The sequence below is a fragment of the Centropristis striata genome, chromosome 8 (assembly GCF_030273125.1).
Source record: "Centropristis striata isolate RG_2023a ecotype Rhode Island chromosome 8, C.striata_1.0, whole genome shotgun sequence".
NCBI classification, from domain to species: domain Eukaryota; kingdom Metazoa; phylum Chordata; class Actinopteri; order Perciformes; family Serranidae; genus Centropristis; species Centropristis striata.
This window is the reverse complement of record NC_081524.1, coordinates 16,893,228-16,918,289: the sequence shown is the minus strand read 5'-3', so window position 1 is coordinate 16,918,289 and position 25,062 is coordinate 16,893,228. Positions and strand designations below refer to the sequence as shown.

The 25,062-nt window shown below is 35.8% G+C and overlaps 1 protein-coding gene across 1 annotated transcript; it reads right to left on the bottom strand.

The window, feature by feature from the left end:
- Positions 1-437: 437 nt before the first annotated feature.
- LOC131975974 (pituitary tumor-transforming gene 1 protein-interacting protein) lies at positions 438-23,693 on the bottom strand. The gene is made up of 7 exons (XM_059338827.1): positions 23,437-23,693; positions 21,739-21,785; positions 20,323-20,431; positions 13,974-14,082; positions 11,016-11,081; positions 6,024-6,070; positions 438-925 (listed from the first exon to the last, which is right to left on the bottom strand). The coding sequence occupies exons 1-7, from the start codon at positions 23,558-23,560 to the stop codon at positions 876-878; spliced, it is 552 nt and encodes a 183-aa protein (XP_059194810.1). The 5' UTR covers positions 23,561-23,693; the 3' UTR covers positions 438-875.
- Positions 23,694-25,062: the final 1,369 nt, after the last annotated feature.

Here is a 25,062-nt window from a genome sequence, read left to right as displayed (position 1 = left end):
AACTAGATGTGAGCTTACAGTCAAGGCTGGAATTAAATAGAACGTTTTAAAATCTGTTTAATTTAGTTACTGTTTAAGTAAAAGGTTGTAGACAGCCGTCACTGTAAAAATTGTAACTGCTGCAAACGACATCTACCCATCTGCACTGTTAGAGCTCGGGTCAGATGCTGTACAGCCTATTGGTGTATCACACATGTCAATGCATCACTAAAATAAGGTCCACGTGAGTGAGGGGTGAAGTGTATGAGCTGCTTTTAGTGTCTTACGCCGTGTCCTTGAGTCAAAACCTGTTCAATGCATTCTGTGGAATATTAATCACTAATCACTTTTTGCAATGAAAAGCTAAAAGACCTTACATATCTGTTCAAATGTTGTGTAAATAGTCAAAACTACCAGAAGAGAAAAATATTTTCACAGGATAAATGAGCAAATCCTCATTGTTAAAAGAGAAAAAAACTTTATTTATGTGTCAGAACACATCTGCGGTACAATAATTATTTTGTATTCCATACATCATAATTTACTGTATATACAAAGTGCAAAGATTGATATGAAACTACAATATTTAAAAAGAGATTAATCATATAATGACATTTACGCGGACAAAAGAACTTTGCAGGAAGATTTAAAACAAGCTTCAACAGCCATCTGTCCAACACACAACATTGCAAGAATCAAGAATCAAGATTTTTTTTTTCTTTAGGTTTGTGATTTTTTTAAGTATGAAACTGAGATTTGTGTCTGAATAGGATCAGTCAGAATGAGGGCACTAAGCAGTATTTGTCTGATTGATTGTGGTGTGTGAGATATCACTCAAGCTAAAACTAAGAGCCAACTCCACATGCTACCTGTGGAACTGGTCCAATGCCGCTGCTTTACTCGTTCTCAAACTTGCTGTATGGGTGGTCCGAGTCACACATCAGACCTGCAGAGGAAAGAGGAGGGAAGACAAAGTGTGGACAAAAAGAAAACGCATAAGTTCATAGCAGAAACAGGAACATGATGCTGTGCTCCTCTGTTGCGTCGCTGCCTGCCATCTACATTGAGTTTGCTCTTGACCACTGGCAAAAATAATAGAGTGCCAGGAATAAAATTATATATTGTAATAGGGCTGGGTGATATGGACCAAAAATCATACCCCGATATATTTAGGCTGAATATCGATATATATATCCCAAAATTTTATCGCCAAGTGAGAGCAAATGTTCAGTCAAAGTCAAATATTACATGTAGTTATATTGAAACCGTTTATTTAAGTGAACATAAATACTGTATAAGAACAGGAGAACCTTTTTAAAAAAATCAAAACTTCATGAAGTGCACATTTAAATAAAAATAGCCTATGAAATGAAATAGGCCAATCTTTTTCTGAAATAAATATATTTATATGAGAAAAGAATAACGAACATTACAAAATAACTAAATATGACAAACAAGTAAGGGAGCATTTATGTATAAAGCAGCTTGCCTGGGATCACAGCGGAAATTTGAACTATATCGATATATGCGATATGGTCTAATTCCATATCACATTTAAAAACATATCGATATATTTTCTGATATGGATATATCGCCCAACCCTATATTGTAATACTGCATATGGAGCTGTGCAATTAACAGTACAGAATTTTTAACAAATGAAGGGATTCTGCCCACAGAAACTCCATAGGGCTTTTATTTAACAGAAACAGGGAGTGTTGAGTTAAACATTTTTTTTTTCATGCCCGTGACATATTCTACAGACATGGACAATGAAAATGTAGTGAAAAGTGTACTGTTGCTGGGATGAGGTCAATATGTATTCAACACCTATTTTTGCTGAGGAAAAAGTTGTCGAAACCCAGAAAAGTGGTTTCATGCAGGAACTGTTTTCCTTCCCAGTATTCTGCCCTACAAAGTCTAACTGCAGTAACTAGACAAAAGGTAAAACTGAGAAAAACTGCTTTAAAGTTTTTAACTTGTTTTAACTGGCCAGCCAAGTGGGTTATAGGTAGGTAAGTGATATGACACTTATTTCTACATGTATTGATGATGCAATTTTTATGCTCAACAATCATGATAATTTATTTGACCTTCGACCCAAAAAAAGTAGTTACTGCACTGCTGTAAAAGGTTCTAATAGTGATGCTTAAACAGAGTGCAGTAACTACAATGTTGTCGTCTTCTTTCAGCTTTTATATTCTTCTTTTCTTTTATCTCCAACGCTACTCGTCTCCTCAACTCAACATAAGTGATGCACTGACTTTTAACTGCTCTTAATTGTTTTGTTTTTTTTCTTTTCTTTTCTTATTCTATGTTCTAACTGCATTCTCAACTGCTGTATGTTTTGAATGAAATTCTATATCTTTACGGGTGAGCCGAAGGCAAATTTCCACCGTGGTGGATAATAAAGATTTATTGTATTGTATTGTCTAATATATTTTGTTTTCAGTGAATAAACATTTTCAAATGTAATTTGCTATCAGTGTATTTAAAAGTGTTTCACAACTCTATTCAAAGATTTGTGTATTTTAGACTTAAGATTATAAAGAAATGTTTTGTTTTAGTCTAAATATAATGTTATCTCACTTTTTTACTTCATCACTATCTAGATAATAATTTCCCTATCAAATAAAAGTATAATTTTTATTATTATTTTTATGTTTAAATTAGTATATACATGCAAAGCAAACCGTAGTAAGTGCAATTACTGCTTGGTTTGTGGTTTTTATATAAATATTTCTCTGAAATAAAGCAAAATTGAAATCTAAAACTTTGTCACAAGATAAAATATAGAGTTATAACTCAATGTTGACCAAAAATGTAGTTACTGTAGTTAGGCTTTGCAGGGCAGTATATTCTATGCAATTAAAACGGTGAGACATTACTGAATACACTTCTGATTACCACTAGAAAAAACAAAGCCATTTTATTCAATATTTGATTCCCATACTGGAAGCAGTGGAAAGGGCATGAAACAGCTCTAACATCTAACCCCCCTTGAAAAACTATATATTTTTTTACATGGCAGCTTGGATACACATTAAAACAAAAAAGATCAAATATATGAGCTTTAGACTTGTTTTTATAGAAGACGTTATTATAATTCATATTCCCCTGCTGTGACAGTTTTAACTGATAGTGACATTAAACTATTTCTCATTTTGCTGAAAAGCCTCCTGGCCCTCTCTTACGTGATGCTCAGCCACCTTCGATGATTCTCAACCTCAACTGAGAGGCAGTGCTTTCAGGACATGACACGACTTAATGTTTATTCTCACAGAGAATAGAACAAAGCTCCCTGGACTTTGTTTTACAGAAGAGACTAGAAGAAGTATGAAAGGAGTGCAGTTTTGTCTGCAATCCCTGTGGAAGTAAACTAATGAGAGCAGAAGACCTGAGAAACAGACCATCCATCACTCTGTCATGTTGTCCATACACAAAAACACATAACCTGACATCTTACTTCAATGATTCTGCCAGGGGACTCACTGCACACTGCAAAAAAGGGGTGTCTAAAAACAAGATAAAAACACTAAATCTGAGGGAAATGATCTTGCTGCATGGACAGATAATTTCACTTGATAAGATTTCTTAAATTAAGATTGTTAAATCTAGAAATAAGCATGTTGAATGCTGAAAATAAGAAATTAACTCTTAAAACAAGATAAATTAAAGCTGCCAGCAGCGATGAACTGGCCCGAGCAGAGTGACCTGACAATTATTAATTTCCTAAAAAGATAAAAAAAACTTTAGATTTAGAAGTGAAAGATAATTTATCTCGTTTTAATAGTTAATTTCTTATTTTAAGCGTTCAACGTGATTATTTCTAGATTTAGTAATCTTAATTTGAGAAATATTGTCAAGTGAAATTATCTGTCCATGAAGCAAGATCATTTCCCTCAGATTTAGTGTTTTTAGACATCCCTTTTTTGCAGTGTACTACAAGTAACTCACAAGACCAGCTCCTAAATCTTTGAGAAGTTAGAAGTAGTCAGGAGGAATCCTACGTCACTGAGACCCAATCACAAGCAATCCTAGAATGGCTGCTGCCGGCAAAACCTTTAATGATACAGAGCTTTTACAAAGCTATTGACGTAATCACGAATGTATTGTGATCATGGTACACTTCATTCAAACCAGAACACTAGATCAACTTCCTTTGTTCAACTTTGCCCAACTGTATTTCTTGTAGTTATGAGGGCATTCACTTTTCCTCTGCCATAAGGGATTATTAGGCATCATGGGTGGTTTAAATAATGGGGCTAAACTACTGGCTTGTTTATAATCTGGATAATCTTCATATTATTTGCGCGTCTTGCCTTGTTGAGACGGAGAAGATTGTTGCCATGTTTCAAGATCTTCAGAATGAACTTGATGAGTGCACAGAATGAATCTGAACAACCCTTAAAACTTATCTTGCACTGTTCCCATGCATTAGGTGACTGTTGATTAATCTGAATTAGGTAAGAAAGCTTTTAGTTACGCCCCTTTATCATGGAACAATTTGCAAAAGGAATTGAAATTGTCTGAGTTGATCACAATCTGTGAATTTAAATCGATTCTAAAGGATAAAGAAATAATTTCCCTTGGTTGGTGTGGCTGCTCCATATAAGTCTCTACTAAGGCTCCTTCACTGTTGTTGTGATACTGTATCTGTATTTATTTGTATTTAATTGTTTATGATCACTGTGTTTAAATGTAACTTGTCTCGTTTTATGCTGCTTTCTTGGCTTAGAAAAGAGATATTTTTAATCTCAACGAGACTTTTACCTGGATAAATAAAGGTTTATATATATATATTCTAGGGCCGGGACTTTAACGCGTTAATTAAGATTAATTAATTACACAAAAATGGACGCGTTAAAAAAATTGACGCATTTTAATCGCACTTATTTTAGCACCGCGGAACGTTTCTCACTGGATGAGTTTCAGGCGGGCCGATTATACTGGAGCACCAACTAGCGTTGATGAGTTGAGACAACAACAAACCACAGTGAACCTGAAGGAAGAAGCTGATGAGATCCCTTTGGTTGGCCCCGTGGATGATGGGACATTTTGTTACAAAAAACCAACGGATGGAAGCATCGATAAAATCGTGGTTGTGTTGCTATGCAACAAGGAATTCACATATCACCGCAGCACATCCAGCCTCAATTATCACCTCAATGCAAAACATATAGCAGCTAGCGGCTAGTGTGGTAGCTAGCGTGGATTGTGTTTTACTTCAAAAACCAAAGTATTATAGTTTACAGAAGGTCTACCTACCTATAGGCTACCTGGATTTATGAAATGTACTATATTTCTAGATATGCTATTGCTACACTTAATGGCAAAAATTGCACTGGTCTGTTGGACTTGAACAAAAATAAACAATATTTTTGTTGCTTAAGCTTATGTATTCAGTCATTATTCAATGGTATACTAAAAATCCATGTGAAAAAAATTACTTCTCACTGTTCTCAGGTCAAATATTTATATGCGATTAAAATGTGATTCATTTCGATTTATTCATTACAAAGCCTCTAGTTAATTAGATTAATTTTTTTAATTAAGTCCCGGCCCTAACATATATATATAAAATCTGTGTTTGCATGTCACTGCTGCTCCCGACAGTGGTGGTATGGTACAGCTATGACACCAAGTGTTTATTCAAAAACAAGTCTTTGTCTGTTGCTTCTGTTGTGTGGTGCAGCATCCTGCTTCCAGTCATGAGGGGACACCGCTGTATGATAAAGCATTCTTATATTGATTTAAGCAGACAGGACTCAGTGTAACCTACAAGTGACCCAAATCTCCTTGCTCGAGGATGGAAGGCATATACTGCTGAATAATGCATTGCTTGCACAATGTATGGAAATGAAAGGGAATGAGAATGTCCTGGAAAATCTGAAAGCGACTGACATCACTAAAACAGAGAGGCACTGTGTTATAGTCAGTGATCAGCTCAGGTACAGCAGCTTTATACATCACAGGGAGACACGGCTACTGAGTCTGTCAAACTATCACTTGGGAATACAATGTAGACCAAGATTCATACATACCATACTTCTTGCGGATCTGATCGTGTCTTGCCTTTCTCTCAACGTTTCTGTAGAAAAACAAAAGTGATTTCATAGGTCAGAAAATATTTTGCTTTCACACCTTTAGTTGGGTTTAGTTTGTTAGGAAAATATATTTTATTTTTGTGTTTTAGTTCTGGTCAGTTTTGCATTCCAACTTTATTCACCTTCCATCGTCAAACTATATCATATCAGTCTGGAACCTCTACCAACAGAAAATGACTCTAAATAGACCTACAGCAAATCATAAAACAGTGCTGCCTAGTTTGACAGTTTGATCTGAGTTTTGTGAGCTGTGATGGATGTCAGTCATCCTGTGGAACCCGGGTGATTCTCATGAAGCCAGTCTAAGTTATGTCTGTGAAGACTATAAGGACATACTTTATTAAACTAAATATATTTCACTTTTATATGAATGAACAGTATAGCCATAATGAGGCACAGTTCATTGTTTTGTGTTAAAATAATATTTCTATATTTTTAAACATATATTTGATTCACAAATTCATTACCGTAATGTGTCCAGATAAACATGTCATGGTTTCCCGACACTTATATACAATAAAAATGTAATAAACTATATAAAATAAATATACATTTGTTTAAAAATGTATAATTTAACATAATATAATCAAATATAACGTTGTTTTAACAATGTATAAAGAACAAATCTGAATGAAAATTCATGAGAAAAAAATGGTTAAATGTTAAGGTAATGATAGAAATGTTTGCATTAAAATATGTGTATATTTTAATAAAATACATTTTGGTGATACCAGCTGCCCTTAAGCATATTTAAGTGCTTGCCAAAGAAAAAAAAGAAAAAAACCTTTCGTTGTTTTTTTTATTTAAAAATGTGTTACGCTAATGATTTTTGCTCAGTGTCTCTAAAAATAATATTTTTAAAATAGATTATAAATTCATATTAAACAGTGACATTCGTCTGGTTATATGAACATTGATTATGTGGACTGACAAGTAACCTATTCATTGGACAATTTTGGTGATGTCAATAAACATCGTCTGCACATAACAAATTCCCCAAATGATGACTTATTATTATCACACATTTGACAGTTCATAATCACCAGGTCATCAGGTTAGCTTTTAATGCTGAAAAATGTACAAAATGTCAACATGGGACTCAACAACATGAAGGATGAAAAGAATAAGTGGGGGAAAAACATCATTTTCAAAATTTTTACATCCTTAACAGCCAACCAAGTATGAAAAGGCCTGTCTACATTCCTAATGGAGAACGGCATTTAAACACAGGCTTGTGGTGGAGTGTGAAGTCATATTTTCACTTATTTCAGACTCCGAGAAAACACTTAGCTGGCAGTGAAACACACAGAGCAACAGGCCTGCTGTCTGCCCCTAACTCAGCTTTTTTGTGGAGTAACAAAAGCCTGGGAGGACATTCTGTGTGCTGGACCTCCAGGGATGTCACTTCACTTCATCTCTGGACAAAGAGCTGGTGGAAATCACTGTTTTACTGCCAGGTATTTACCTGTGAGCAGCTAGGGTGGTTGGATATAACCAAGTGACTGTCCCTCTACAGAAATATGGCTGCATTCAACAAGTGAGAAGTAAAAAAAAAAAAAAAAAGGTAAATGAAAAGAAAGAAAACAAAGAATGGAATCTTGTCCGACAATCATGTGTAGAAATGCTGAGCTACACCTGAATTTCACAAAGACATAAAGGGTTTGTCCAGTAACCAGTAATCAGTGATAGGTGTCCATATGGTCATAACAGTGGGGTGTTACTGAAATTAAACATTTACCCACTGTTTGTTTAAAGCATTGCATTGTGAGAAAGAGCTGGTGAAATATATTGGATGGAACTAAATCTGAATGAATGGAACGACAAAAAAACAGGAGCGCTCTGACCTTGAGGCTGTTATTCAGACTGCACACTGACAAAGGGAGAATATTTTTTTCTCAGTTCAGAGAAGAAAAACAGGTGATGCTGATTAAAACAAGTCATCCAAAGCAGCTTTTCTCAAACTTGGGGTCCCGACCCCAATTGGGGTCGCGCGATGATGTCAGCTCTGTCTCCACTGTGTTAAAATGTTCGTGTGTTAATGTGTTCTTCTTGTCAGGTCACTCAGATTGTGAGGACGGCCAGCTCTAGGCAGATTTAAACAAGTGCCATACTGCTTCCACTTCTTAATGATGGTTTAACTGAACTCTGTGGGATGTCCAGTCAGCTGGATATTTTTTGTAGCCATTTCCTGACTTATCTTCAATGATATTTTCTCTGAGTTACAGGAAGTGTTCTTTTGTCTTCATGGTACAATTCTAACAGGAATAGTGATGAACCAGAGACTGGACCTCCCAGACACATGTTTTTTTATACTACGATCACTTGACACACATCAGCTGTACTCAGGTGATCTCCATTTCACTAACTGTGACTCTGCTGCATCGACTAGCTGAAACTCTGTTGAATTAGTTCAGTTATTTTAAAGGGTATGAATACTTATGCAATCATTTATTTTACCTTATATATTTTTAATTAATTTATACTATTTTGTTAAAATCTGTTTTCACTTAGATATTTAAGAGGGTTTTTTTGTAAATTCTTTTTAAAAAGGCCAAATTATATCGACCATGATTTGATGTGTAAAAGCAACAAAAGGGTGAAACATCCAAGGGGGATGAATACTTTTGCAAGGCACTGTAATATCCAAATACTGTTACTGTTATGATGGAGAGATATTATTCACTTCTTTACATTTAGTAATAATTATGTCCCAGTCAGAGGAGTGTGTGGCAGCGCTGATTGAAATGTTTCTATTCGGGCAGCACTGCTGGTGAAGAAGACGCTGACGCTCCGGTGTCCAGCTGGATAACAGTAAACAACAGAAGACAACAACATTTAACAGCCTCGGCTAGTATTCTGGTTAAAGAATTTCACGGTCGCGGTGCGTATCTATTTTAAATGTTTCAATGATAAATGATGTAGTCTAAACATGCTTTGGTTTGTCACCATTAAAAAACAAAACACCACAGACTATAGATGCCTGGAGCTGATAAAACTCTAAGATCAATTCTCAGACTCAGACGTGTGGACTTCACGCTGACTCACATTTGTGTACACAAGCTGAGAGCAGACTGAGATCTGATCATACCCTCCGCTACGTCCACATTGATAAATGGCGAGCCTTGTGTAGAAATGATCGTACGACCACTTTACGCTCACTTTCTGACGTACGCTCATTTGATAAATGAGGGCCAGTGTCTTTTGTGGACAAGGTCTATTAGGCTTCAGCCAAGATGCATGAAAAATCGTTGAAAATCTTTGCAAATCTTAACAAAGAAGGGCTGCATGGGAAACCGTAGATCACAGAAGTCTGCTTAATAAGCTTAAAAAGCTGAAGAGGCATTAGCGAGGCTCATATGACAATGAAGGTTCAGTGCTGACGTCTGGATGCCAGGCAGCAGTGTCCACAGGCTCTTGTCTTTCCCATGGTTGGTCCATTCTTTTCTGAACGTCCTGATCACAACATGAACTGCATCTATGTAGGTCACTGCACTAACTGTGACTTCGGAGACTGGATCAAGCTCACTGCTGGAAACCCTGACTAGATTCAGTGGCACGTGAGAGAACAGCTCATAGGAGGTTGGAGATTTAAACTCACAGCCCTTCTGAAACACACAAACACACACACATACACACATACACAGAACCAGGGCTCTGATGTTCCCAGCACTGCAAGTGATGATGATAAACCACAGTTAGGGACTTTCTTTCTGCACGACTGGCCCGCTGCTTACCAACACATCACCCAGCCTTCCTCAGTGGATGAATGCACTGGGAGCACAGGCACTAAATAGAGAGATGAGGCTGAAACATTTATGGGGCACAGGAAAAGAGGCTACCAGGAGACCTGCTGGATGATTCAATGAATAACACGCTGTTTCTTCGACAGTGGATGGCACTGCACAGGATGTAGCCCACTCTATTTATGACCACATTACCAAAGAGCAGCTGCCCAGCCTTGACAATCCAATTGGTGTATTTGGATGCAAGTGGAGGAAGAGTGAGCTCCTCCTCTGGGACAGAGACTTGTTGACATGGTCTCTCTGTCTGTCTCTCACACACACAGACACACAGACGCACACACACAGGGCCCTTTTGTTGGGGACTATGAACTGTTCTGTTGCAGGAAATCCTGTGTTCAGCAATACGAGAGTAATATATGGTAGAATAGTTTGGTTTAACTACAGTCTCATCACAGAACTTTCAGTATGAAAAGTGTGTGTGTGTGTGTGTGTGTGTGTGTGTGTGTGTGTGTGTGTGTGTGTGTGTGTGTGTCTCAAGGTTATAATAGTTTTGGATTTTTCATTGGTTTTACTTTTAATTTTGTTGTGATTTGTTCTTTTCAAATTCAGTTAGTTTTAATTCATTTTTAGAGTGAGTTTGCTAGTTTTAATTACTTTTATTTTTTGGAAAATGCTTGGGGTTAGTTCAGTTTTTATTAGTTTTAGTGTTAGTTTTAGTTTTTTTGTAATGGGCTATGTGTTGGGTGCGAGATTCAAAAAGGTCACAATGAATGTTTCCTTTATTTCCTTTGTCTGATCCATCTCAGCCCCAATAAGTTTACTAAGTCATAAAACCAGTTAGATGAAATAGATTTCATATCAACCAAAAAGGTTTACGTATGAAAAAAGTTGACAAAGACGAAAACGAAGGACATTTTCACTATAATTTTAGTTAGTTTTGTAAACAAATAATAAAGTTTAAGTTAGTGAGTTTTTTTAAAAAACTCTCATTTTTATTTTTATTTCAGTTAACGAAAATGTTTTTTCAATTCTAGTTTTTGTTATTTTGTTAGTTTTCGTTAACTATAATAACCTTGATGCGGAGAAACACACTGCTATGTAAAGCTGTTATTTAAATAAACAGTTAGTATTTTTATTACTGACAGCTTTAAGCTGCTTTTACTTAAGCTTGGAGTGAAGTTCTTACCGTTCCTCTGCGCGCTGTTTGATCTCCTCTCTCCTTCTGACAAATCTCTCCTCATCTCTGTCAGGCCTAAAGACAGAAAGAGAGAGCATTAGAATTACTGAACAGAACAAAACAACAACACACCCATCCGTATGGAACAAATTACACACCTACGATATGCCATATTTACTGAAAGGAGGTATTCTTTTCACAAAGTTTTACAATTTAGAAGTTCGAGTGATTCAAATTCTCCCAAGCATGCTTTATATTTGAATTGAGATTTTTCTCTGCAGTTTGAGAAACAGAAGGAAATTGATGTTGAAAAGTAAATTGAGAGCTTTTGCTACAGGAAGGTGAGTCACCTTTGATAATGAAATTATGCAATTTAATGGAAACTGAACAATCAGGAGGTGAGAAAATAAAATTGCCTCTGGGAAATGTAACTACATGGTGGATTTAAATGGACACTTGGTTTTTGTGTTAGTGTGTGTGTGTGTGTGTGTGTGTGCGTGCTATCCATCTCATTTCCTTCTGTCAAATGATAGACATGAACGAGACTCCTACACACACAGGACTGTCAGTGTGTGACAGGCCAGCCTGCAGATGATTGACTGATGGGGCTTTTTGGTCTCACTTCAGCACAATGACAGCACCACACACACAGCTGTCTTGTAAATGAAGCTACAATCATGAAACTACAAGAGCAACAGTGGAGCGTGTATGTCGCCCAGATTCAAGAGTTCAACTGAAGGGTTCAACTCTAGAGGTTTACTGCACTGAAGAACTCATTTTATCTGATTCACAGAGGAACAGAACTTTGATTCACAGACATGGATGAAACCCCTGTTAATCAATCTCTCTTAACTCTATGGAGTCTTGGGCTATTTAGTCCATTTTTGACTCCTTTTCATCCTGCCTGTATACACCACTTAAAAAATGTTTAAATGCCATGTTGGTATATTTCTTTCCCAGCATAACCTCACCTATATGACCAAATAATAATTGATTTTGTATTCTGACTTACTGGATCAACATTTGGAACCAAAAAGAAACAAAGAAAAAACCAACATAAATGTGATCTTGTGATTGTGTGTGATCCTGTCATCCAGCTCTGGTTTTTATTCTAGTGGGACTATTTTATTTGTGTCTTGTATTGCGTAACAATGTTGGTCATTTTGTGTATTTTTTTAGTCATTTTGTGTCTTTGTAAGTCATTTTGTGTCTTTTTTGGTCATTTTGTTGTGTATTTTTTTAGTTATTTTGCGTGTTTTTTTGTGGTCCTTTTGTGTCTTCTTCTGTGTTTTTTTTTGTAATTTTGTCAATCAAATCAAATCAATGAAAATTACTTTATTCATCCCCAAGGGGAAAATCACTTAATCTGGTAGAATCTCTTGAAGAATGAGACAGCCTGATGGCTGTAGGAGCGAAGGATCTTTTGAATCTCTCTGTCCTGCAACATTCTCATTTTGTGTCTTTTCTGGTCATTTTGTGTCTTTTTTGGTCATTTTGTGTCTTTTTTTAAATAAATTTGTGTCCTTTTTTTTTTGTCATTTTATGTCTTTTTTTGTCCTTGAGTCCAACATAAAATGTGATTTTGAATCTTTTTTTTTTACTTCCAAAACACTATCATGCTCTATAAAGAATTTGAAATGTTGCAAATGTGAACAAAGGTGTCAAATCAAACATGTAAGAGGGTTACATCCAGTTCTATCATTTTATACTAAATATATTTGAGCTTGTCTCCAGTTTTACTTGGTATATCATCATCAAACTGAAACTGACCTCATAGAGTTTACAGCCAGAACTTTAGAGGTAAATTTACAGTAGGGCTCCACGCTGCTTTGTTTTCTAGTCTAGATGTCATCAAGAAGTCTGGATTTGGAGCTTTTGCTAACCCTGAGGGTTAAGGTAGCATTTACACTAAGTTACCAGTGAATAAGTTTATTCATTAAATCCATTACAATATCACTACAATATGAGGCATATATTCAGTTTTTCTTTTAACACTTAACAAAAGGGTTGTAGATTCAACTGTATAGGTGTGAGGGTCTTGGTTTTCGGTTACATTGTAACTCTAAACCTCCAGAAGAGGTAATTATATTTCGTCTCAAGTCTAGATAGCATAACCTGCAGCCTACGCTGCCCTACAAAGTCTAACTGCACAAAGGACAAAACTGAAAACAACTGCTTTAAAGTTTTTTTTACGTTTTTTAACTGGCCAGCCAAATGGGTTATATGTAGGTTAGTGATATGACACTTATTCCTATATGTATTGATGATGTCATTTTCATCCTCAAAACTCATGATTTATTTGACCATTGACCCACAAAACGTAGTTACTGCATTACTGTAAAAGGTTAAGTAATAGTAATAGTGATGCAGAAACAGTGCAGTAACTATAATGTTGTTGTTTTCTTTCAGCTTTTATATTTTGTTTTCAGTGAATAAACATTTTGAAATTTATTTTGTTATAAGTGTAATTAAAAGTGTTTAACAACTCTATTCAAAGATTTGTGTATTTGAGACTCAATATTATAAAGTAATGCTATATTTTGGTCTTAATATATTTTTATCTCACTTTTTTACTTGAACACACTTTCCCTTTTGAATAAACTTATAATTTCTATTATTTTAATGTTCAAATCAGTATATATATCCAAAGCAGACCATGGTAAATACAATTACTGCTTGGTTTTGAGTTGGATTTTGTGGTTTTTATATAACTATTTCTCTGAAATAAAGCAAAATTGAAACCTAAAACTTATCACAAGACAAAACAGACATCAAGGAGTTCATTTTTAGTTATAACTCAATTTCAACCAAAACTGTAGTTACTGCAGTTAGGCTTTGTAGGGCAGTACAGGTATTCACATCCCAAGTGTTTTATGTTTGAAACATCTATCTAACACTCATCCACTCAAACAAAGAACATACAGTGGATTTGCACTGAAATTAAACTGTCTTGTCATTTAGCTCCACCTTGATCGACGATTCTTGCAGCAACAGCAGCAGCAGCAGCATGCCACGATGCTGATGAGGATGATTCCACCCAGGACAGCCAGCGTGATGATCAGGGCTTCAAAGTTCACTGAATCACAAGAGAAGACACATTAGTCATGTTCATATTCTATTCAAGAACTTCATTGTTTTCTGAGGTCATATAATAAATGAAACCTGACTCTTTGGGGCCCCTCTTTCTGTTGAACGACAATATAAACTCAACTTGTTTGGCAATAGTGCCACCTGCTGACTTCTGGGCAACAATACAAATGACTACATTTTCATTTTCAGTGAAAACACATTAAAGTTAAAACATAACAGCTACAGTGAAAGATGAACATTTTAACAGCTAAAAAAAAAGAAAGCTGACTCTAACATTTATTTTTCTTTCACATGAAGTTTGTTTCTTCAGTTTGTCTGCCTACAATTAGCTTTCCCATCTTGGCCTTAATGACTTTTCCCACAACTTCCCATACTAGCTTAAGGCATGTTGAAGATATTAAAATGATCTTCCTTGACTCTGTTCGCATATATCTTAGTATTTTGCTACCCATTACTGTTGAGATAAAACCTAAGTATTGCAGCAATTTGTCAAATAAGATGTGATCTCTTTCATGTGAAATAGAGTTCCTCAATGAGCAATAAATTAAACCTAAGCACGACTTATGTCCTATACTGCCCTACAAAGTCTAACTGCAGTAACTATGCAAAGGGTAAAACTGAGAAAAACTGCTTTAAAGTGTTGTTTTTTTAACATTTTAACTGGTCAGCCAAATTGGTGATATGTAGATAAGTGATATAACACTTATTTCTACATGAATTGATGTCATTTTTACGCTCAAAAATCATGATGATTTATTTGACCTTTGACCCCAAAACTGTAGTTACTGCACTCTGGTTTTGCATCACTGTAAAAGGTTCTAATACTAATACAGAAACAGAATGCAATAACTACAATGTTGATGTCTTCTTCAGCTTTTATATTTAGTTTTCAGTAAATAAACATTTTCAAATTGAATTTGTTATAAGAGTATTTAAAAGTGTTTAACAACTCTATTCAAAGCTTTGTGTATTTTAGACTCAATATTATAAAGAAATGTTATATTTTAGTCTTACTATAATTTTATCTCACTTTTTTTACTTCATCACTATCTAGATAATAATTTCCCGATCAATTAAACGTATTATTTCTATTATTTTTATGTTTAAATTAGTATATATATCCAAAGCAGACTGTGGTAAGTGCAATTACTGCTTGGTTTTGAGTTGGATTTTGTAGTTACTGCAATTTTTATATCATTATTTCTATGAAATAAAGCAAAATTGAAATCTAAAACTTTGTCACAAGATAAAACAGACATCAAGGAGTTTATTTTTAGTTATAACTCAATTTCGACCAAAACTTTAGTTACTGCAGTTAGACTTTGCAGGGCAGCATAGACAACTGCATAATTATTACGTAATTAGGCCTACTAATTAGAATTAATTATATGTTTAGTTGTTTTAAGATGTGGCCACAACTCTTCAGCCCATAGCTGCTACAGTGATATTAACAACTCAACTAGACCAATGTCTTCACAGCTGGATCTTTCATCATTTTCACTTTGACAGGAAGAAAGTCTTCTTAACAGAAAATGGGTCATCTAGTCTAGTTTCTTGGGATAGAATGGTGCTATTGAGAAAGAAAAAAAAACGTTCAGTCCTCTAGTCACAGTTCATTTAAGCCTCAGTTTTCAGTCAAAAGCACAGAAAATAACAGAATAAATAAAGATATTAGTGGAAAAAGGCCTTAGTACGGATGAGGTGCAGAGTGCAGTCATTCTTTAGAAGACAAGGGTACAGTTCCAGGACCCCAGTGTGCTTTCTGTCTGCTGCATTGGAGCATTATGACTTAGTGTTACCTATGACACAAGCTCGTCTTAGACTAGTGGCAATACTTCCAATATCATACATTAATGAAGACACCACGCCAGTATATCTGTTGACAACGTAAGGAGAAGACAGTTGGGTAGGAAAGTACTCCTTCTCCCTGCAGCATTGAAATAGCCTGTCCATGCAGATCTAGACAGGGCAAAGTCTCAGCTAAAGATATGAAGCACTATAAAGTCAAGGAGGTTGCAGGATTTCGACATACATTTGTGCTTTTTGAAAATGAATAGTGTGCCTTGAAAAGAATGGTCACCAGAGCAGCGGCAGCCAAGACACACGGGAACACAGTGCCACCAGCGTCGTGTTCATAGTGTCTGTTTATGTTAACTTTATGATTAGAATATGGTTTAACAAGATGGATTGTTTGCTATTCTCGCAACAAGCTAAGTTCTGCGATAGGTGGGTTAGTGCGTAGAGCAGTTTAATAGCATGAAAGGTTTGTTGTTAGTTGGGGAAAGAGAGAGAGCAAATGCCAACAGCTGTATTTCTTTTGGAATTATTGGATCTGTGCATGCAGGATGGACCGCTGCTACCTGGTGACTCTCAGCCCAATGCGTCCACGACTGCTCCAGAGACAGTCCTTGTAAAAAAATGTAAATGACGTACAGTAATACATTTTAAATGCCCAACGTTAATCAACTGTTTATGTATACCATCAACGTTACTAAAAGCATCCACGAATGCATTCCGCTAAAAGTCACTCTCTTAACCAGAACATCTGCCGTCCAGTGTGTTGATGTTTATGCTGATTGCAACAAAAAGTTTGTATCCTTCCTTCCTTCTGACTTGACTTATTACCTCAGTAAATATTCTCATAAAAAGTTTATGGACTGGTTCAACTATTTGAAAACAGCCATAAATCAAGATGGCAATGGCCAAAATGCAAAACTCTTGCCAGAGATATTGCCATAGATAAGTCTGGCAAAACATTTTGATGTTACAGTGAAGCTGACCTTTGGATACGAAGATATAATGTTCACATGAAGGGGACAATGAGCTCATTGTGAGAAATTTGTCCAAGCTGCCACAAAGTCAGAACCATAGCCCCTGATTGTTGTAATATATATATATATATATAGATATATATAGATATGTATATATTTAGGGGTGGGTATTTTTGCGATAACAATATTCTTGACGATATTACAAAATACTGAAAAATATTTAGAAAATATGATTTTTTTAGTCTGTATAAATAAATAAAAATCAACTATTAATCATCAAGGGGGGGTTGGGGGCATACCTACATATATGAATAGTGTAAATAAACTTTCAGTAGCTTGAAATGTGACGTTAGCTCAGCACATGAAACTATAGCGGGCTGCCACAGTCAAGGTCATTAATGGGAAACCTTTACGCCACTACATCAAGAAGTAGGAATGTTGCCAATATAGCAACTTGCATTTTTTTTCTTCATATAAAAAAAATATCGGTATTATCGTTCATCGTCGATACGATGTGGGGCACCCCTAATTAACACACACACACACACATATATATACGTATATACACATATATATATATATATACATATACGTATATACACATATATATATATACATATACGTATATACACACATATATATATATACATATACGTATATACACATATATATATACATATACGTATATACACATATATATATACATATACGTATATACACATATATATATATACATATATGTATATACACACATATATATACATACATATATGTATATACACATATATATACATATACGTATATACACATATATATATATACATATACGTATATACACATATATATATACATATACGTGTATACACACATATATATACATATACATGTATACACATATATATATATATACATATACGTATATACACATATATATATACATATACGTATATACACATATATACATATATACATATACGTATATACACATATATACATATATATATGTATATACACACACATATATATATTTGCACACACATATATACATATATATGCACACACATATATATATATATATGCACACATAATATATATATATATATATATATATATACACATATACACGTAAAATCTCTTTTCACACACACACACACACACACACACACACACACACACACACACACACATAAATATACATTGACAACACATTGAACAACACATCATTCCTAGATGGGGTCTACTTCTGTCAATCGGACATGGTTTAATTACATATCAGACATTAATGCATTTTCGTGTCAAATTTTACAAATGTTTTTAATCTATCTACGTTTATCTCTATAATTGGCTGTGACAAATCCACTTTGACAAATGTGGAAATGATTTCCTTCTGATGAGTACGGAAGCCCTGAAAGGCAAGGTGAATTTTTTTTTTCGGGTCTATCTCGTACATAGCCGGAAAAAACTTTGAGGCTTAATTAGGCTGTTTTGAGGGAAGTGCCTGACGCATGATACAAAGGGAAGTGAAAGTTCAGCTAAATGCAGCATGACAAAAATGTTTCACCTTATTAGTTAACTACAAATGTCTGTAAAACATAATGGGACTGTGCATAAGTGCTGAGTTGGGTTTTACAGTGTAGATATAAGGTCTGATGGATCATATTGTGAAGAGACTGCCACATGGCTACTTAGTATTCACGTTGGATGAGTGACCATGATCATGGAGTCTGCAGGCAGCATAAACCTACCTAATGTGTATATGATGCACTTGGATGCAAGAATTGCCATATGTAAAATAAATGTAACAACAAATAGCAACAGTACACACCTGGGCTCTGTTTGTACATTACAGCTGATGGCTGTTACACAGGAGGTATGTGTGTTTTATTTGTAACAGACTGTTGTTGTTTTCAGGTGATTTAAGGAAATAAACACTAGATCTACAGTACCGGTCAAAAGTTTGGACAGGCTTTTTGTCATTCACCTTTGACTGGTAGCCTTCTGTATGTCCGCTGGGCTACTCTGTATTTATCTATGTGAATTAACTGAGCTTTGAGCCTTTAACCCATTGAAGCCTGGAAAGCGGATACGTCGTTTTGTAGTATTTGTATAAGCTCTCAAATACTTTTTGAATTTCATTTCTATGTGCTACAGAGGCTGAAAATCAATTATTTAGTAGAAGCGTTGACACTTCTGTTGAATTTCCAGAAAAACTTCAGGTGTTAGGGGCTTATTTTAAAATCGCCCAGAGGTTTTACAGGCATTTTAGGCGTCAATGGGTTAAAAAAAACAGCTGCCTAATTGGAAATTAAGGGACAACTGGTGATTGTTTTCTGTACCTACTAAACATGTTCACGTGGAAGGATCAAATATAAAGCTGGCACAACAAATCATCAACTTAAGAGAGGAAGCATGTGGAATGCTGCAGAGATAAGACGTACGACCATAAGTTGCAACCCCCCCTCTGTGACACTGAAGCTAAATAAAGTGAGAGGAACAGAGTTTTGGCTGGCTCCTCTCACAAAACCAGGTATGTAATAGTTCCCTTCAGCTAAAACACTCCAGTGTTTGTCTAAGAGAACCATCCTGCAGCTGTTTGCCTCCAAAACTCCAACTAACCAGTATTTCATAGAGATTCTTCATTTTAATACCTCAACCGGTACATGGGCATGTCTTTCCATCTTCATAGAATTCATGTCGAAGTATCCTTGAGCAAGATACCCCAAATTGCTCCCGATGCTGCGTTCATCGGTGTGTAAATGAATTCCCGATGGTGGCAGGTGGCACCGTTTAGGTAGCCTCTGCCACCAGTATGAATGTGTGTGTGAACGGGTGAATGAGTGCAGTCTGTAGTGTAAAGTGCTTTGAGTGGTCGCAAAGCGACTAGAAAAGCGATATATAAATATATAAGTCCATTTACCATTACATAAGCATGTTGAACACTTAAAATAAGAAATTAACTCTTAAAACAAGATAAATTATCTATCACTTTTAAATCTAAAGTTTTTTTTATCTTGGTAAGAAACAAATAATTTGCAGTGCACTCTGCTCGGGCCAGTTCATCACTGCTTGTAGCTTTAATTTATCTTGTTTTAAGAGTTAATTTCTTCTTTTTAGTGTTCAACATGCTCATTTCTAGATTTAATAATCTTAAATTAAGAAATCTTGTCAAGTGAAATTATCTGTCCATGCAGCAAGATCATTTCCCTCAGATTTAGTGTTTTATCTTGTTTTTAGACACATCTTTTTTGCAGTTCTCTGAAACTCAAAACAGTTTCCTTCTCCAATGTATTCCAATGCAACAAAGCCTTTTTCATGTTTACTTTTCAGTGAAAGACATTCCTTTACAGAACAAGTGAGATAACAGAGAGTGAGAATGCAGTCTTCTAAAGTGAGAAAAAAGGGAAAAGCAGACATAGTCACCATCTTATACATCATGCTAAGACTGATCAACTCACACCAACACACTCCCCAACGGGCCTCGGACAACTTGCACACGGACGATGGGGGCAGCAACCAGCTCACTGGGTACTCTGTGCAGTTGTTGGTGGTGAAGCACCACAGACACTGTAAAGAAAAAACACAAAGGTCAACCCTCTGCATATGGTTCTATTAAGATCTAAATGCTACAAAGACTGCACTTGTATATCTCTTTTCTAGTCTTTCACTCAAAGCACTTTACACTACAGACAGTAGCGCTGCACAATTATGGCCAAAGTGAAAATCAGGATTATTAATCATGTTAGGGAAAACATCTGTATTTTTATTGCACTACTTTTAAACAAACATTGGGAACATAGGAACAACAGCAACATGGCTAATTATGCACAGCGTCTCCACAGATCATAAACATAGTGATCGTTAACAAACCGGCATCGCTAACTGTGCACAGAGTTTCTGGTGCTTGTTGTAAACAAACAGAGATCGCTAAGTGAACACCTCCTGTAGCAGCAGCACATACACACTGTACTGCTACAAAGCTAACTGTTAGCCTGTTAGCAATTTGCAGACTGGACGCTAAGGGGTTAACATTCCCTCCGGCTCTGTGACTGCAGCTGGGAGAGACTGCTGCAGGAGGACTGTGCCACTTCGTTAAGAAGGGTAAGAACAAGTCTCCAAAAGTCTCCAATAACACCAGAAAAAGTCGCTTTTTTGAAAAATAAGGGGCTAAGGGGGTCGGAAAAGTTCCTAAATATAGCAACAAAGTCGCTTAGCAACACTGCGTCGCTGGCTTTTACAAATGGCGCGTGTTGTTGTGGCGTCGAGTACTACGTCACATCCTACTTAGCGCTCGCTCGTTATTTATTTAGGCAGCTACATGAAACCTTAACTATAAGTTCGCCCCCTGGTGGTTGGTGGACTACTGGTGTAGAAAGTGCTTGATTAGATATGCAGGAGAGCCGCATTTTAAAATGGGAATATCGCCGAGGATCAGGTTAATTTAAACGTGGCGGCCAAAATCGTGATCATGATTAAAATTAGATTGATTGTGCAGCCCTAACAGACAGTGCTCATTCATACACTGGTGGCTGAGGCTACCCTAAACGGTACTCAAACTGCAGTATTGCCCTGAAATTAATATTACAACATCACACAGAGGGTTTGCCTGGTGCATGCTGATGGAAACCAGTACTAAAAGTTGACATTTTGCTTTGTAGTTAATTGTCCCTTGCAGTCATGCTTCACTGAGTTTAGGAAGCCTGGCGATTAGAGTTGATGGAGTCTGTGGTCATGTTGTGGGAGTTTAAGTAGGCCACTTAATGTGCAGACAAACAAGGCACCATAAAATAACCATTTATGACAGCAGTTTGAAATGTTCGGGCAAAGGTCTAGTTTAATCTTTCAAAAACTGCTCCGAAAATTGTACAACTTACCTTTGCATGCGGAACACAAGTGTCACAGTTTCTGTATGTAGAACATGCTAAAAAGAGTAATAAACAGAGACGTAAGTAACCAAAGCCATGATCCTAGTAACATTATAGCAGGTCTTTTTTCCAGATCCTTATTATAAATGAGAGAAATACAGGCATTCAGGATATAAACAAGACATATAAAGAAAAATGTCAGTTACAGTATCTGTAGAATATAATATATATATATATAAAAATAAAATAATGTAATAAGGCACTTAGGGTATAGGGTGCGTACTTTTATACTATTCTGTGGTTTCTGAAAATGTCTTATTTGACATCCATTCTAAAGTCTCTATATAAAATTTCAATTCTATTGTAAAAACACTAAAGTTAGGTAAGGATTTGGAAAACTTCATCTTGTGGATGTGAAACTGACCCATCAGAGGCAAAGCATAAGGGTTGGCAAGATGTCAAATGGTGTAACCACAAAATAATGATAAATATTAAATACTTTATCCACCTACAGTGTATTTAAGTCGACTTATACATATAATAACTTAATTTTAAAAAACATCAAATGGCATTTTTTTTTAGTATTTCTACATTTACACATTTCGTCAATATTGAGCAGAACATATTCTAAAAAACATTTTTTCTAACGTTTTGACAAATTATATAAAATTTGTTATATACCATGGTGTTGCAATGTACATGTTGATTGTATTTTTTTCCCCCTCATTTTGTTACACCAACTGACACTGGGTTAGATCACATCATTGACCCATAAAGCATACTGTTTTGTTATTAGATTCAAATTTTGAGATAATATATTTAGGTGAAAAAACGATGGGCTGTCCAGTCTTATCGAGTATGAAGTTTTCCATGTCCCTCCAAAATATAGATGACAAGGGGCAAACATAAAATAAATGTAAAGTTGTCTCTGGCTCATCTCCACAAAAAGTGCACATTTCGCCTACATCAGCAAACCTGGAAATGAATTTATTACATGGGTAAATATGATGTTTTTAAATTTTAAAATGAACTTCTCTGATCTTATTTGAGAGACAGAATGTGAAGGGACACAACTTTATGCACTACACCACTTTATTTCCTTCAATTATGGATCCCAAAAGAACTTTCCCCTGGTGGAAAACTTATTTTGTAAAACATTTCTGATATGCTTGTTTGTGCATTTTTATCCATTATATCAATCCCACACATTTTCACAAGGTATATGTACAGTAACATTTTGATAGTGACATTTTATCAACTCAATCATACCAGTTGGGGTGGCCTTTACAATAGAAACAAACTCTCTGTGTTTGACTGGAAAGGCTTTAGCTTCTAGGAAGTTTTTGTAGCTATAAAGACTTCCCTGATCGTCAAACAAGTCCGTCACAAAGATTATGTCCCTCTCAATCCAGATCTCTTTAAATACACTTTTGTTTTTAATAGTAATTTGACCATTGTTCCAAAGTCATTCCTTGTGGCAATCTCCTGTGGAGAAAAGTTGTGAACATAGCATCATTTTCAAGAGAGTAAAGCCTGCTGATAATACACGTTATAGCAGGTCAAGCTGTGTGACGTACTGAAAAATGGACCACTATTTTAGTAAATCTGATGTAATAATACACTTATGAGTTAGTATAAAAGTATCTAATTACCCGACGAAATGTTGCAGTAAAAACTAGTAAAGTTAACCTGACTTTTGAAACTTACGGGCTGGTGGTGATGGTGTTGTTGTCTGACAGTCTCCCTGGCTAACGAAGCTAACAACCAGCACGACGGCACCAAGAAACACCGAAGCGACCCGCGTTTGTCTCTCGATTGTAAAAGAAGACATTTTTAAAATCAAACTGAGACGCTTAACTCCGTCTAAAACACAGAATAACGGTACAGAAACACTGCTTGTCTGGGGTAGGTGCTTTCTGTTTGCACTCCTCGATTGTTTCTGTTGTTTCTTTTTTCTCTGTCACTTCCTGCTTGTCCAGGGTTAGCGTGTTTGGGCCGTCTGAACAGCCCGGGCGGGTGGAGATTATGCTTTTAACAAAACATACATAGACCGCCCGCCTAGTGTCACCTGGGTTGAAACGCAGCTAATAGTTTTTACAGGGTTTTTTTTTTGTTGTTGATTGATTTAAGTTTATTTCGAATATGAAAACAAAATAATAAAAAAGAGTAAGACAAAACATTTAACATGACATCTAGAATACATAGGCTATTTGAAAAGCAGTGAGAAGAAGTCAAACTTATAAACTCCCACCCCCTCTCCTTAAATATGACTAGTTACAACCCTTGTCTAAACATGTCTTGTATTACAAAAACATAAATATAATTTACCTATACACAGTAATTATACATACATACATTAACAGTATCCTCATAACACTTGGTGCTACCCAACATCGCCCTCATCCCTGTACCTCTGAAAAATAGTGTCTTTGTACCTCAATTTAAACTGTTTCATGTTTGGACATTGCTTCAACTCCATAGTGGACTCTCAGTCGCTTTGGTACATTTCTCACATCACTATTAACATTTGCACAACAGTTAGTTCAACCTCCACAAAATTTAGTCATTTGTGCTCATCATAGTAGCAGTTACTCATTCCTTATAACAAATTGCAAATACTTTTGGACATGCATCAATTGCTTTCATACAACTCTCTGCTCCCGCTTATACAGTTTTTCTCAGTCACTTTAGTGACATTTGGTGACATTTCTCACATCACTATTAACATTTGCACAACAGTTAATGCATTTCTCAAAACAATTAGTACAAACTGTAAAACCTAGTTGATAACCTGTAAAAGCGTGTCACCTGCTCAAAATGGATCATAGCTCATTCCTCAAAAGCAAGTATTCATGTCAATGAAAGTGTCAGTGACATCAAGATGAAAAGTCCTGACACCATGTTTATGAACGAGATAGTGACATTTTACTCTGGAAATGTTTTCAATGCAAAAGTCAGATCTTGGTGACGCTACCTGAAAATGCTCCAGACAGCACTATATACTATTTACACAGCCATTTGAAAACTACAGTAAAGTTACACATTACTGTATTTAGTGAGGTAACTGAGTACAACACACTGAACATGTATGTCTCATATATTTACTGCATATGATCTTTGCAATTCTAATTTGTTTAGAGCATTGTGCAAAAGGAAAAAAACACCCCTAACCCTCTCTACTCTAGTGATGATGTCATCCTTTCTATCCTCTCCATAGGGTTACATTGGGGGAATTTTTTGGCGTGTTTTTGCCAAATTATTTGAAAACAGTTTGTTGAAACCCTTAGAAAAGTCATAGCACACTTGTCATAACCGAGCTGGTCCATTTGATAC

What these genes read in the sequence shown, in the direction of transcription:
- LOC131975974 (XM_059338827.1), bottom strand. Translation starts at nt 23,560, where the DNA reads ATGTCTTCTTTTACAATCGAGAGACAAACGCGGGTCGCTTCGGTGTTT. An exon ending in CTTGTGTTCCGCATGCAAAG is followed by an intron (nt 20,432 to 21,738) that starts GTAAGTTGTACA and finishes TTTTCTTTACAG; the next exon opens with TGTCTGTGGTGCTTCACCAC. An exon ending in TGCAAGAATCGTCGATCAAG is followed by an intron (nt 11,082 to 13,973) that starts GTGGAGCTAAAT and finishes TTCTGTCTTTAG; the next exon opens with GCCTGACAGAGATGAGGAGA.